The 13,772-nt window shown below is 44.9% G+C and overlaps 1 protein-coding gene across 6 annotated transcripts in view; it reads left to right on the top strand.

The window, feature by feature from the left end:
* The window catches only part of SLC25A25 (solute carrier family 25 member 25), a gene marked incomplete at its 5' end in the record, with an annotated part of 32,289 nt that overhangs the window by 6,456 nt on the left and 12,061 nt on the right, over positions 1–13,772 (top strand). For 2 of the 6 annotated variants that reach the window (XM_082617449.1, XM_082617450.1), the window contains one exon: positions 8,894–9,112. The exons of the other annotated variants lie outside the window; for them this stretch is intronic. In XM_082617449.1, the coding sequence (XP_082473575.1) occupies positions 8,894–9,112 (219 nt within the window). Of the gene's footprint in view, positions 1–8,893; positions 9,113–13,772 lie in introns of those variants that run through there. 6 annotated transcript variants of the gene reach the window in all.

Below are 13,772 nucleotides of genomic sequence, written 5' to 3'. Positions count from 1 at the left end.
AGCCCACGCACAGCAACAAAGCCCCAGCACAGCCAAAAGAAATAAAAAATAAAAATAAAAAAAAATAATAATAATAAAAAAACTTTGAGGCCTTTATTTTCACAGTTTGTGACAAGGAAGTATCTGTGCCATGACACCAGCTGAGCGTTTTAAGACCCCCATGGTGCTCAGGAAGCAGGGCCTGAAATGATAGATATGCTCTGGGCTATAAAAGACGCAACACAATACCTAAAAAAAGAATTTGTTGTCTTAAAGTGTGCCTTCCTTTAAAATAAATGAATAACAAAGGTAGGACAGAAGGAGCTTCTTATCTGCTTTAAACTCTTGGCTGGGAAGCTTGAAAAGGAGGTGAGTCATGGCTTATTTTCCCAGGGTCCAGGGGAAACTGGAGCCAGTGGCTGTCCCTGTTCCTGCTGCTGCTTTGTGAAGCTTTCCACATTCCATCTCCCCCTGGCCTCGCGCCTCCTTTTCTGCAGCCCTCCCTCCTCCTGGGCTGGAGTCTGATGTGACTCTTCTTACCAGACACAGGGAAAACCACCTCCATTGTGTGAGAAAACTCGCAAAAAAAAAAAAAAGAAATGCCAGTGATGAAAAAAAGGGGGCAGGGAATGGTTTAGATCACCCAGAATGAGCACAAAGTGTTGAATCCTTGTCTTTGGTCTGTAACAGTGAAGATTCCTGTTGGTTAAAACCAACTCGCTACTGTGCCCACCTTCACCGTCCTGTTGGCCTTTCCCCACCGTCGCTTCTGGTTAAATGACTTGTCCAGGGTCTTACAGAAGCACTACAGGGAGAGATTACATTCTTATAAAAGCCTTTAGTGATGCATTTATGGACGTGGTTAACTTTTTTCCTTTATGTCTTGGATGTATTTGTTTTTTGCTCGAGTCTCTTCTTTAACCTATATAAGCAGTAAAAATAGGATCTAGTAAATAGTTCTACAGCTAAAAAAATGCCTTTTCTGAATTGTTCCTAAGTGCTGACGATATAAACCAGTCATTCTTGCACAGATGCCCTTCACACCTTGAGCAGCTCTGATGTGTATTTGCTGAAGGCAGGTGTCCATCCCGTGGGCTTCAAGCCTGTGTCTGGGCTCTTCTCTCTGAGGTCCTCCCCCAGGACAGAGTAAGCAGCTGGTGACAGCTCCATTCTCACTCATTCAGATGATCTCAGTTTTAGAGTGTGATCCTGAAATCATCTTTAAGAAACCACAAACATTTAGTGTTGCTTTAATAATAAATCTGCTAGTTTGCCTTTTCACGTGGGAGCAGAGAAAGAGCGAATAAGGAAGGCGTGGCTGCCACAAGCGGGCTGAACATGAACCAGTGGTTTGGCTCCCACGGGTCAATTTGGGGTTGGTTGGGAAATTCTGATCATTTAAGGTGATTGGGTGTTTACATGCCGGCCTCGATACCATATTCTCCCCCTGCCCGCCTTGGCATCTATCTAATCTGAAAGGAGAATCAGACTCCTATAAGAGCAGAAAAAGAAGAGAAATTATGCTGTGTTTCTACGTGGTCTCTTGTTTCTACAGATCTTTAATTTATGTGCTACATCTCAAAATCCTATACTTAAAATCAGGTTAGGGCTTCCCTGGTGGCACAGTGGTTAAGAGTCCGCCTGCCGATGCAGGGGAAACGGGTTCGTGCCCCGGTCCGGGAAGATCCCACATGCCGCGGAGCGGCTGGGCCCGTGAGCCATGGCCGCTGGGCCTGCGCGTCCGGAGCCTGTGCTCCGCAACGGGAGAGGCCACAACAGTGAGAGGCCCACATACCGCAAAAAAAAAAAAAAAAAAAAAAAAAAAATCATCAAGTTAATTTTGTACACCCCTAACTTTCTTTTATTTTTTAAAAATTTATTTATTTAATTTATTTATTATTTTTGGCTGCCTTTGGTCTTCGTTGCTGCACACGGGCTTTCTCTAGTTGTGGCGAGCAGGGGCTACTCTTTGTTGCGGTGCGTGGGCTTCTCATTGCAGTGGCTTCTCTTTGCAGAGCACGGGCTTCAGTAGTTGTGGCACGCAGGCTTCAGTAGTTGTGGCTCGCGGGCTTCAGTAGTTGTGGCTCGCGGGCTCTAGAGCGCAGGCTCAGTGGTTGTGGCGCACGGGCTTAGTTGCTCCGCGGCATGTGGGATCTTCCCAGACCAGGGCTCGAACCTCTGTTTCCTGCATTGGCAGGCGGATTCTTAACCACTGCACCACCAGGGAAGCCCCTGACTTTCTTTTAGAGAAAAGAAAAAGGCATCTTTGTTAACAGGCATTGACCTTGAACTTGGGACCTCAATGGAGACTGGCTTTTCACCAGGAATAAATAAGCGTCCAAGAGACTGTTTTCTCTGTGGGGCACTTCTCTTTTCCACAGTCACAGGAGTCCCCTTCAGGGAGTTTTGGCCAAAGCTAGATTTTCTGGTTTTACTTCCTAAAATGGAAATAGATGAGGGGATTTCACCTTTTTCATTACTGCAGTTTTGTCGTCTTCAGTGCCACATGAGGCTGGTGCCTGGCTCCTCTTCATTGTCTAATTGTGGGCTGAGTCGAGGGCATGAAGCTGTTTAATAGTCCTGCCTGACATCCTGAAACCCCTGCTGCCATGGGACGGCACAGGACAGCACCCAGGATCTAACTGTTTAAGTTCTCCGGTTGACTTATTTCAGAGAAGGATAGTCACCTGCCACAGTGGTGCCTTTGAAATAACAAATCGTTACTACCAATGTATAAAGAGATCCTTCAAACTCTTTTGCTCCTGTACCATCTGAAATGGATTTTATTTTTTATTTTTTTCTTTCATTCTTTTCTTTTTTTAAAAAAAAATATTTATTTATTTGGCTGCGTCGGGTGTTCATTGCGGCACACAGGATCTTTGTTGCGGCGCGTGGGCTTAGTTGCCCCACAGCATGTGGGATCTTAGTTCCCCGACCAGGGATCGGACGTGCGTCCCCTGCGTTGGAAGGCAGTTTCTCAACCACTGGACCATCAGGGAAGTCCCCGGAAAGGATTTTAAAAAACAGTGTACCCCGTTGCACGTTAAGTTGACATCTAAACGTTTTTGTCATAAGTTTAATAGCTGCAGAGGATATAATTTCTGGCATACTGTGTATCTGCCTTTAAATGTTTTAGTTTGTCGGTTTTGGTTTTGATCAAAACCTTAGGGTTTTGCAGATTTGACTCATCCAGTTTATGGAAAATGCCTTCCATATAACCTATTGGCCAAGCCAGTCTTCATTTTCAAATCAAGTCCATTTGGCTCTCTGTCACATAAAATCTGACTTCATTTTTCAGTTAAAAAAGAAAGTCTTAGTGGTCTTCCCTTTGACAACATCTCTTCTGAATGCTAATTGTAATTCTAAGATAGATAGATGGGTAGTAGGTAGTGAAACTTGTAAACAGCGGACATGGGGAGAGCTCTCTGCCCTGTTATAAGACGCCCTCAGGAATCTCCACTTGTCCTTCTGTGTGATGTCCCAGGGGCTTTTATACCCTGGGCAATTCATCAGGATAATTTGGAATGGGTTCCTGCCGGGGGTTCATTCCATTAGAATTTGTTTTCTCTGAAAAGTACGGGATATCCTGTGACACAGTTTTATCCCCAAGTCTCTATTTTCTAGATTCTTGGAAGAGTGGGTTTTTTCTGCAGGTGATTGATTACCCTCAGCTTAACCAGGTTCTGTGGTTGTTTATAAATCTGCAGTTACTGGAGGGTTATACTTGCCAGCCCTGTCTCTGGATATGGGTGGTCCCTCATACCCAAGAAAGTTAAGTGAGGTGGAGTTGTATTATAGTAATAACAAAAGAAACTAATGATCTCTACCAGATACTGGTGGTTTAGGCGATGCTCTGGTGTAAGGAAAGAGATGTACTGCATTAACCCACAAGGAAATCAAAGGTGCTTTAAAATAAAAATCTTGGCAAAGTATGCAAATTGAACCGATTTTCATTGATTGCTGTCTTAGGTGCTGGTCAAGGGAGATTTTAGGATAAATAAGTCCTGGTCTCTTCCTCGCCTAGTTATTATTTCTTTTCTTCTGCTGACTTTGGGTTTAATTTGTTCTTTTCTGGTTTCTTGTGGTGGAAACTGAGGTCATTGATTTGATACCTCTCTTTTCTGATGTAGGTATTCCCTTCTAAGTCCTGCTCTGGCTGCATCCCACAAGTTTTGCTGCGTTGTGGTTTCACACCGTTCAAAATACTTTCTAATTTCTCTTTTGATTTCTTCTTTGACACATGGATTATTTAGAATTGTGTTATTTCATCTCTAAATATTTAGGAATTTCCCAGATACCTTTCTGTCATTGATTTCTAGGTTAATTTCCACTGTGGTCAAAAAGCATTTTGTACAAGTTGAATCCTTTTACATTTAATGAGGCTTGTTTTATGGGCCAGAATATGTTCTGTGTGTACTTGAAAAGAATGTGCTTTCTAGTCTTGTTCGGTGAAGTGTTTTATAAAGACCAGTTAGGTCAAGTTGGTAGATAGCTAGTGTTGTTCCAGTCTTCCATGTCCTCACTGATTTTCTGCCTCCTTGCTCCACCATTTACTGAGATGAGGGTGTTAAGATCGGACTATAATTGTGGATTTGTCTCCTTTTCCTTGCAGTTCTGTTGGGTTTTGCTTCCAGTATTTTGAAGCTCTGTAATGTGGTCCAAAAACATTTAGGATTGTTATGTCCATTCTTTTACTTTTAACCTACTTGTATCTTTATATTTAAAATGTGTTTCTTATAGACAACGTATAGCTAGATCTTGCTTTTTTTTATCCAACCTGACAATCTCTACCTTTGAATTGAGATGTTTAAACCATTTACATCTATTGTTATTGGTTTGGTTGGGTGTAAATCTGCCTTCTCACTGTTTGTTTTCTATGTGCGCCATCTGTTCTGTGTTGCCTTTCTCTTTCTGCCTTCTTTTGGGTCACTTGAATATTATTTATGATTCCATTTTGTCTCTTTTGTTAGCTTACTAGCTATAACTCTCTCTGTTTAATGGTAGCTTTCGGAATTATAGTATGTACATCTTTAACTTATCACAGCCTACCTCAACTGATATTATACAACTTTATAAATAGTTTAAGAATCTTAAACAGTATGCTTTCATTTCTTTCCTCCCAGCCTTTGTGCAATGGTTCTTATACATTTTTACTTCTACGTATGTTATAAACCCACAATATATTGTTTTATTTTTGCTTTAAACTGTCACTTATCTTTTTTTAAAATAAATTTATTTATTTATGGCTGCGTTGGGTCTTCGTTGCTGCGCGCGGGCTTTCTCTAGTTGCAGCGAGTGGGGGCTACTCTTCATTGTGGTGCACGGGCTTCTCATTGCGGTAGCTTCTCTCGTTGCAGAGCATGGGCTCTAGGCACGTGGGCTTCAGTAGTTGTGGCACGTGGGCTCAGTAGTTGTGGCTCACGGGCTCTAGAACGCAGGCTCAGTAGTTGTGGCTCATGGGCTTAGTTGCTCCATGGCATGTGGGACCTTCCCAGACCAGGGATCGAACTCAAGTCCCCTGCATTGGCAGGCGGATTCTTAACCACTGCGGGAAGTCCCAACTGTCACTTATCTTTGAAAGAGATTTAAATAATAAGAAAAAAGTTCTTTCTGTCTACCCACACAATTACCATTTCTAGTGCTCTTCATTCCTTTCATTCCATTCTTCATCTGGTTATCATTTTTCTTCTATCTGAAGGACTCTTTTAACATTTCTTGTAATGCAGATCTGCTGGTGGTAAATTCTTTCAGCTTTTGTATGTATGAAAAGTGTTTATTTTGCCTTCCTTTTGGAAGGTATTTTTCTAGGTATAAAATTCTGGATTAACAGTTTCTGATGGAAAGCCCCCTGTCATTCTTGTTTTTGTTCTTCTGTAATGGGTCTTTTTCTTAAGGTGCTTTTAAAATTTTCCTTTTTATCACTGGGTTTCAGAAATTTAATTTGTTTTTTCAGAAATTTAAGTTGTTACAGGCAGGAAGGTGAACTGGTTCCTGTTACTCCATCTTGGCTAGAACCCCCCGAGTTCATAACTCAGTTCCGTGGTACAGAGTAGTCCATTAAATGAAAAGCCAGTAAGCTACTCAATAAGGGATTTATCTCATGTTTGTAGATGGGGGCCTAAAACATCACCATCTCCCCCAACTCACCAGATTTTCAGTGCCTAAAAAAAGATTAATTTTCACTAAAGGATTACTCATTTATATAGGGATTTCTGCTCTGGACTGGCTCTTCTTTAGTATTAAAGCTATTTATTTCTATGAACTCACAATCATTTTCTGTTTATTTAGTTATTTATTTATTCATGGCTGTGTTGGGTCTTTGTTGCTGCGTGTGGGCTTTCTCTAGTTGCTACAAGCAGGGGCTACTCTTCATTGCAGTGTGCGGGCTTCTCATTGCAGTGGCTTCTCTTGTTGTGGAGCATGGGCTTTAGGCGCCCGGGCTTCTCATTGCAGTGGCTTCTCTTGTTGTGGAGCATGGGCTTTAGGCGCCCGGGCTTCAGTAGTTGTGGCACACAGGCTCCGTAGTTGTGGCTCACGGGCTCTAGAGCGCAGGCTCAGTAGTTGTGGCACACTAGCTTAGTTGCTCCGTGGCATGTGGGATCTTCCCGGACCAGGGCTTGAACCCATGTCCCCTGCATTGGCAGGTGGATTCTTAACCAACGTGCCACCAGGGAAGACCCTGAACTCACAATAATTTTCTTTTCTTTTTCTTTCTTTCTTTTTTTTCTGCACCACACAGCATGTGGGATCTTGGTTTCCCCACCAGGCATCAAACCCATGCCCCATGCAGTGGAAGCGTGGAGTTTTAACCACTGGATCACCAGGGAAGTCCCTCACAATCATTTTCTAGATAAAATAGCTAATATGTGCTGTTCTAAGAGCTTTGTACATTATTTCATTTAGTCTTTAACCGACTCTGTGAAGTAATGATACGGTTCTGTTACTATCCTCATTTTGCACATGAGGCTATTAAAGCACAGAGAGGTAAAGTAACTTGACCAAGATCATACAGCCAGTAAGTGATGGCCAGGATTGAACCTGGGGTCTGGCTCCAAAGACTAGACATTTAATCAACACACAAAACTGCTTCCAGGTAAAGTTGTTCTGTCTATCCAGTGAGAAGGCAACTGATGTGGGTTCCTCAGCTTTCAAACAAGCATGCCGTCTTGCTTTCCCTTGTCATGTTTTCTTTTTAAATAACGGTTGTATGTATGCACATATGTGTGCCTGGTCATACATGCTCATGATTTGGTTTCACCAGATATAAGAGGATATTCAATGAAAATAAACCTCCCATCTATCTTTCTTCCTTCAAACCCCCAAGTTACCCCCCACCCCACCCCAAACCGTCTCTTCAATTTTAGTTTGTCTTTCCAGAGAGATTCTTCACGTACACAAGCTTAGAAGTAGATGGCAGCAAACTCTCCCCTTTCTTCTGCGCCTTTTTGGTCTTTTCATCTAACAAGATATTTTCAAGTCATTCCATAACAGTAGGTGTAGAGCTGCCTTACTCTTTTTGACAGCTGCCTAGGGCTCCATTGTGGTTGTGCATTAATTTACGGCCTACTCCCCTTCTAAAGAATTTTACATTGTTTCCAAACCTGTGCTATTGTAAATCAGGCTGCAAAAAATATCCTTCTATTTTATCACACGTATGTATCCCATATATATCACATATGTATGTGTGATTTCCCACATGTGGACATCTGTCTGCAGGATAAATCACTAAATTGGAATTGCTGTGTCAGAGCATTTGTGCTTTTGATATGTTGGTAGCTGTGACTAAATTGCTCTCCAGAGAGATTATACTGATTTACACTCTCATAGCAGCGTATGAGGGTATATGTTTCTCCATACTCTCCCCAACACAGGCGATTAAGCTTTTTTCAAGCTGTGTTTGTTTTCAAAATAATGGCTGTGAACACCGTATCAAAGGGTTACCTTTGTGAGGGATGACCCGGCACTGCATTTGTCTGCCAGTAAATTAAGAAACAAATGACCAAAGAGTCATTCCCTTTTATTCATGATCATTTACTCATTTCAGTCCACAGACTTCGTCTGTGCCTGGTTCTGGGTACTAAGGGTAGAAAGATCTGTGACTTGGTCCCTGTCCCCAGAGCGAGACACAGAGAAGTGGCTATGATATGGTGTGCATTGTGTTACTACACACAGTTGCAGAGAATGGGATAATGGAACAAGGGAAAGTGTTGCTAGATGTCTTAGGAAGTGTTGCCAGGATCTCTTGATTGTGCTACACTTGATGGGGAATGTCATCCCGGAAACAGCTAGGTGGAGAGAAGGAAGTTGGACTCTTGAGGACCAGCCAGCTCAAGGTGGATTCTGCGAGACTGGAAGCTCCTCTGGAGGTGACCGCGGGCACCTCCCTGCAGAACTGCCGGCTGCATGCAGGGAATCGGTCGGCTGTGATTGGAGGGATGTTGCTGGTGGCGATAATGAACTCGGTAGTGTCGGCAGAGGTGATTGGCCGCGTCCTGCTGCAGTGAGAATGCAGGCTGGATGCTCGGGTCCTCACTTGGTGATGATCATTAGTTGAGCGAGGACAGCGGAATAATTGGGAGCTCGAAGTTGCTTCTGCCTCCGGGAGAGGTCTGTTGGGCTGTCGCTTTTTCCTTTTTCCAAAAAGCCAAGCATTTGATCACCGTCCACCTGCAAAAGTGAGTTTTTATTGAAGAAGCTCCAGCTGCTCCCTCGTTGTCAGCGACCCGGCGGGGCTTTCAGAGTGAGCTGCTTCTCAGGCCAGGCAGGAAACAGCCACTGCGTACAGAGCTGCCAGCCTTACAACTCCCCAGGCTAGTCGTCCAAGCAGCTGTGTAGCCAGAGACCCTTGGTATTGTGGTCACGTCCCTCCTCAAAAGTGAACGGTCACCGTCGGCGACGTGGGGAGGAAGCCGTGATGTTGCAGATGCTGTGGCATTTTCTGTCTAGCTTCTTCCCCAGGGCCAGGTGCCAAGGCTCCAGAGAGGGGAGCGGGAATGAAGTCAGAGGCACCCCGGCTCCGGCGCGGGGAGCCCAGATGCCAAGCTTTTTGGGGAAACAGGACGGAAGGGCTGAGGCCACGGAAAAGAGACCCACCATCTTGCTGGTGGTCGGACCCGCAGAGCAGTTTCCAAAGGTAATGGCAATGTCGAGAGGACCTCCTAGGTTAGGGGCTAGCCTAGGATCATTTTCCTGGAAAAAGCTGGAGTGTGGGGGAGGAAGAGAGGACTTATGAATGAATCCGTTTGGTACCGGGGGCCTGGGGAGAAGTGTTAGACAATGAAGAAGCCCAACTCCAATCCAGAATCTCTCTGTGGCCACTGCAAAAGCTTTATTACCCTATTGTGACCACTTCAGTGCGGCCATTTGAAGAAGGAAGGTTGAATGCAATGGAAGATTTACCTTAGGATTTGTCTCTTTGGCCCCAGAAAGCCATTTGAAAGGCAGGGACCAACAATTCACCGTGTCTTAGGTCTTAGCCTGTTTAAACAGCACAGGGAGAACAGAGCTCAGCGGCAACAGAGCAAACCTTCAAAGGTGAACCCGGCTGCCGGGAGCCGGGGAGGACCAGCCTGCCCTGCATCCCAAAGGTCAGACCCTCTGCCTTGGTGGGCAGGGGACCCGTCTTGCCTTTCTTTCTGGAAGAAAGGGAGCGATGAGGCAGAGTGGAGGCTGGAGTCTCAGTGCACGGAGGCCGGCGCTCCTGACGGGTCTGCAGGTCTGCTGAGCGCTGGGGCCTTCCATCCATTTCGTGCCCTGAGCGTGGGTTATGTCATCTGATCCTCACAAGAACCAGGGTAAGTGGTAGCACCCCCATTTCACAGATGAGGAAACTGAGGTGCAGAAAGGTTAAGTAATTTGCCTGGGATTAAACAGTTAAGAAGGGGTACAGGTGAGATTTCATTTCAGTCTACCTGGAACTTTGCCATGTACTGCCCTCATCTTCCCTTAAGAAAGCCGTTTTTAATGGGACCAGTCGAGTTCTCAGGATTAGAACAGAAAGGCTATTTGGCTGTGATTTCTCCTGCCTGGGGTAGGAGAACCTTGTTCACCTCCTGAGGCTTGGCTATTTTGAATCTTTTCTCCTTTCTCAGGATAAAAATCAACTGGAAAAAGGAAGGAGAATTTGCCCTGTGTGTGGCACACTGTAGAGTCCAAAAAAGGTTCTGCTGAATTGAACTACTGCATTTAAGAAATGGATGTTCATTTTTCCTTTGCTAAGTGGGAGGGACTTTTGATGCAACAACTTTTGCAGTGGTTTCAGGCTAAGCGTTGAGGAGAATCCTTAGTCTGTGATGGGCTCATCCAGGGCGACATAGGTCTCGGCATCTGTACTGTGCCTGAGATGTGACAGGTGTCGCTTTCTACCTTTTGATCATTTTACAGGAGCTCGGAAATGGCTGTGGCGTTATCTATTATGAGGAACTTTTATCTCCAGAACTGCTTGCCTTATGGCCAAGGGCTTAAGGGACTGGCTGGCTCCTTTTAAATTCACCCACTTTTGACTTTAATAATTAACTGCTCCACTTCCCAGACTCACACCGACTGGCAGCTCTTGCCAGCCCTCCCCCTGGGCTGGCCTGGCATCAGGACTGTTCTGAACGGCTTCTTTCCTGGCCTACAGAATCGGGAGCAAGGCAGGCTGAACCTGAGACCCACACCTCTCACTGACACTTCTCCCCAGAAGGGAGATGGATCAGCTGCCTGGGGGTGTGGGGAGCCCCAAGAGGGAGGTGCGTCAGCTGGTTTGGTTTGAAACAAGCAAGAAAGCACATCTGGGCGGTGTAGACCCTTTAAAGGCAGACAAACTAAGAACTGGAAGAGTGTTTCAGCAGCGTGCGTCCTTTTCCAGCACAGCTGCTCTTGAAGGTAGGGGTTGGAGGTTGGGATCGCGGGCCGGTGGGGCCTGGCTCGCCATTTCTCTCCAGCAGACGCTGCCACATCCTCATGGAAACCTCGTAGAGACGTTCACTTTGGTTCTCAGCCTTCTCAGTTTCCCAGTGGCGCTACTTTGTTCGACTCTCATTTCTCTCTTAAATATGTCTGCTGGTGAGTCAGGTTCCGGCAAGCTTTTATTCTCGGAACTGTTCCAGTTTCCCCCTTTATCTTTGTCTTACAGTCGATCTGCAGTTGGAGAAGAAAGCCATTAGTCTGGAGTGGGAGGTGCCCTGAGCGGCATTCAAGCTTTCAAATCCTGAGGGGCCGTCTTCTCAGAAGCTCAGAGAATTTTGCTCATTGTGTGTCTAATTGCCAAGTGCAGGCAGGTTTCATTGGAAACCGGCTCCACTGGGCTGTCATGGCAACCCGATCATCAAATGACACTACGGCTACAGCAGCAAATGAGGCTCGAGGGCCTTACGGGTGGGTGGGGCTAGAATAGCTGGATGCTGGCAATATATTAGTATTTTTGGCTTGGTCTGAGTCATTGGCGGGGGCGGGGGGGGGGGTAGGCGGGGCGGTGGAAATACTGTATGAGCTAATGCCACACTCCCAGAGGTACTCTACCTGCCCTGTTCTTACTCATGGTATTCCGGCACTTACGGGGATCTTTGGCATGAAACAGTGGTAGAACAAGGAAAGCTGGTGGGGTGGGGGCATGCGCAGATCTGAGGGTGAGAAGATGCTTGTGAGAGGAACTGCTACTTAGCAGATTACGGGAAATCGAATGCTGCTGAATTCTAAGGCGTCTGGAGTGGCTGCCATTGTTTCTGAGTACTAGTTGTTACAGGACTGGACATTGGAAGAAAGGAAACAAAAGTAGATCTGGGTCACAAAATTAGAACAGGTAAAGATAGCAGAGAAGACGTGTCGATGCCAGGAGTGGGAGAGAGTACTTTACTCAGGCCTCCAGGAGCACCGGGACCTGGTGTGAAACATCAGGAACGGAGCACAAGCCCTGCTTTATGAACTTTTTTTTTGGCCACGCCACGTGGCATGCGGGATCTCAGTTCCCCAGCCAGGGATAGAACCCGTGCCCCCTGCAGCGGAAGCGCGGAGTCCTATCCGCTGGACTGCCAGGGAAGTCCAGAGCCCTGCCATATTCTTCTTCCTTATTTGTATTTCTCACGTATGTGTTCAGAGCTGTAACAGATACATTTTTTTTGTGTGGTTTTTTTTTTAGCTAAGGCTTACATTACTCCCCCGCATCTGCTGCCTTCCCATGTGAGGTACTGCTCACTGTAATTCTCAGGGTCAGGCTGACAAGTGTTCTTTGGAAGCTGAATTCTAAAATCTCTTTATGGCAGTGTCAGGCTTGGATGCTGTTTTAAGTGGCCATTGTAACAGGAGCCAGGCTCTGGTGAGCCTCCGCCAACTGGCTCTGGGGCCTGGGCAAACCAGGTGGCCTCTCCTGGTCTGTTTCTTCATCTCGGAGATTCAGAGATGACCCCAGGGCCCCTCTGGGGCCCAGTGTCTGTAATTCCAGGGAGAGAGCATTCGCCTTGGACACCAGGTGCCTGGAGATTGGCTCAACTGAGAAGTAGAGGTTTCTGTGTAACAACAGAGTTCTGCATGACCTGTGCAACTCAGGAAGATGGGTGGTTTAAATAAATAAGCAAACGCCAGTTTATGTTTGTCCAGTGAAGACATTCTGTTGGACTCAAACACAGTTGCAAAATAGAAATACGTTGGAGCCCTTAAAGATTAACATTGGGATACAATTAATGTAAGCGTTGTAAAATAGCATCTTGACAAGCACATGCAGGACTTTTCAGAGAACATTTCCTGGCCCTGTGATACCATTGGTCTGTAGAGTAATGAGCTCTGTTATAATCAAGGACATTCCATTCTGTTTATTCTAGAAGATAGTTGCCCTTGTTTGATAATGCTTTAATAATTGTTTCTTATATATTGAATGTTGATTTCACTTTCATTTGGTATTGTTTTCAAATCTCTTCTCAGATTTGTCTTGTAAATACATCAGAAGACTCAATGGTACCAAAAAAAAAAAACCCTCAGTGGTACAATTATGTTTACCAACATTATTTGAAAAACATAGTTTAGTAGGAAAGGAACATCTCCAATTGAACAACTTATTTATTCAGTCAAAATATTTGCCATTTTGTATTGGAAGGACTGCAGTTGTCATTGAAATGAGACACTTCAACAGATCTGTGTAATTTGTTTTCGTTTCGGAAGCAGTCATGAATAATTTTAAAAAGGAAGATCAGCATTTAAAATTCAGCTCTTTTATTTATAAATGTGACCTTCCTTTAAAATAAAAATAATAATACAGTATCTTTTTGAGTTGAGGTGGACAAAATACCCTGAGGACTCTGTTTGCTGGCACTTGGGAAACCAAACCTAAGGTCTTCATCAAGAGTGGTCATGTTTGTTTTTTGGGGTCTCAGAGGCCTGCCAAGCACGATTCAGTCATTCATTCATTCAGAAACTGCTTATGTCAGGCACCTCCGTGATCAAGGCAAGGGCTCATTCCAGGCAAGGAGGTACAAAGGCCCTGCCTTCAGGACCCCAGCAGTAGAGATAAGATGTACGTAAAAATAGCCCTAAAGCAGAACATTCTGGATTGGGTAGCTTAAGAGACAGCTGAGTATCATGGATTTAGGTGGCGGCTGAGCAGGAATTTGCCTGAATAATCCTGAGCTGCCTCTGGATACCTCATCGGATCCTCCCTAGTGGATGGATGAAACAGCCCAAGACCTGTTTTTACAGACTCACCATCAGATCTCTTTTAGAAGGGCTGAAATATCATATAAGTTATTAAAATCTGTTTTATAATGATGTATATAAGCATCAACATCTTATTTTCAGAACCTTTTTCAAGTTCTTAACAAAAA

This window comes from Mesoplodon mirus (assembly GCF_964341445.2).
Source record: "Mesoplodon mirus genome assembly, chromosome: 1".
NCBI lineage: Eukaryota > Metazoa > Chordata > Mammalia > Artiodactyla > Ziphiidae > Mesoplodon > Mesoplodon mirus.
Note: the sequence above shows the minus strand (reverse complement) of the source record. Positions and strands in the feature narration are given on the sequence as shown.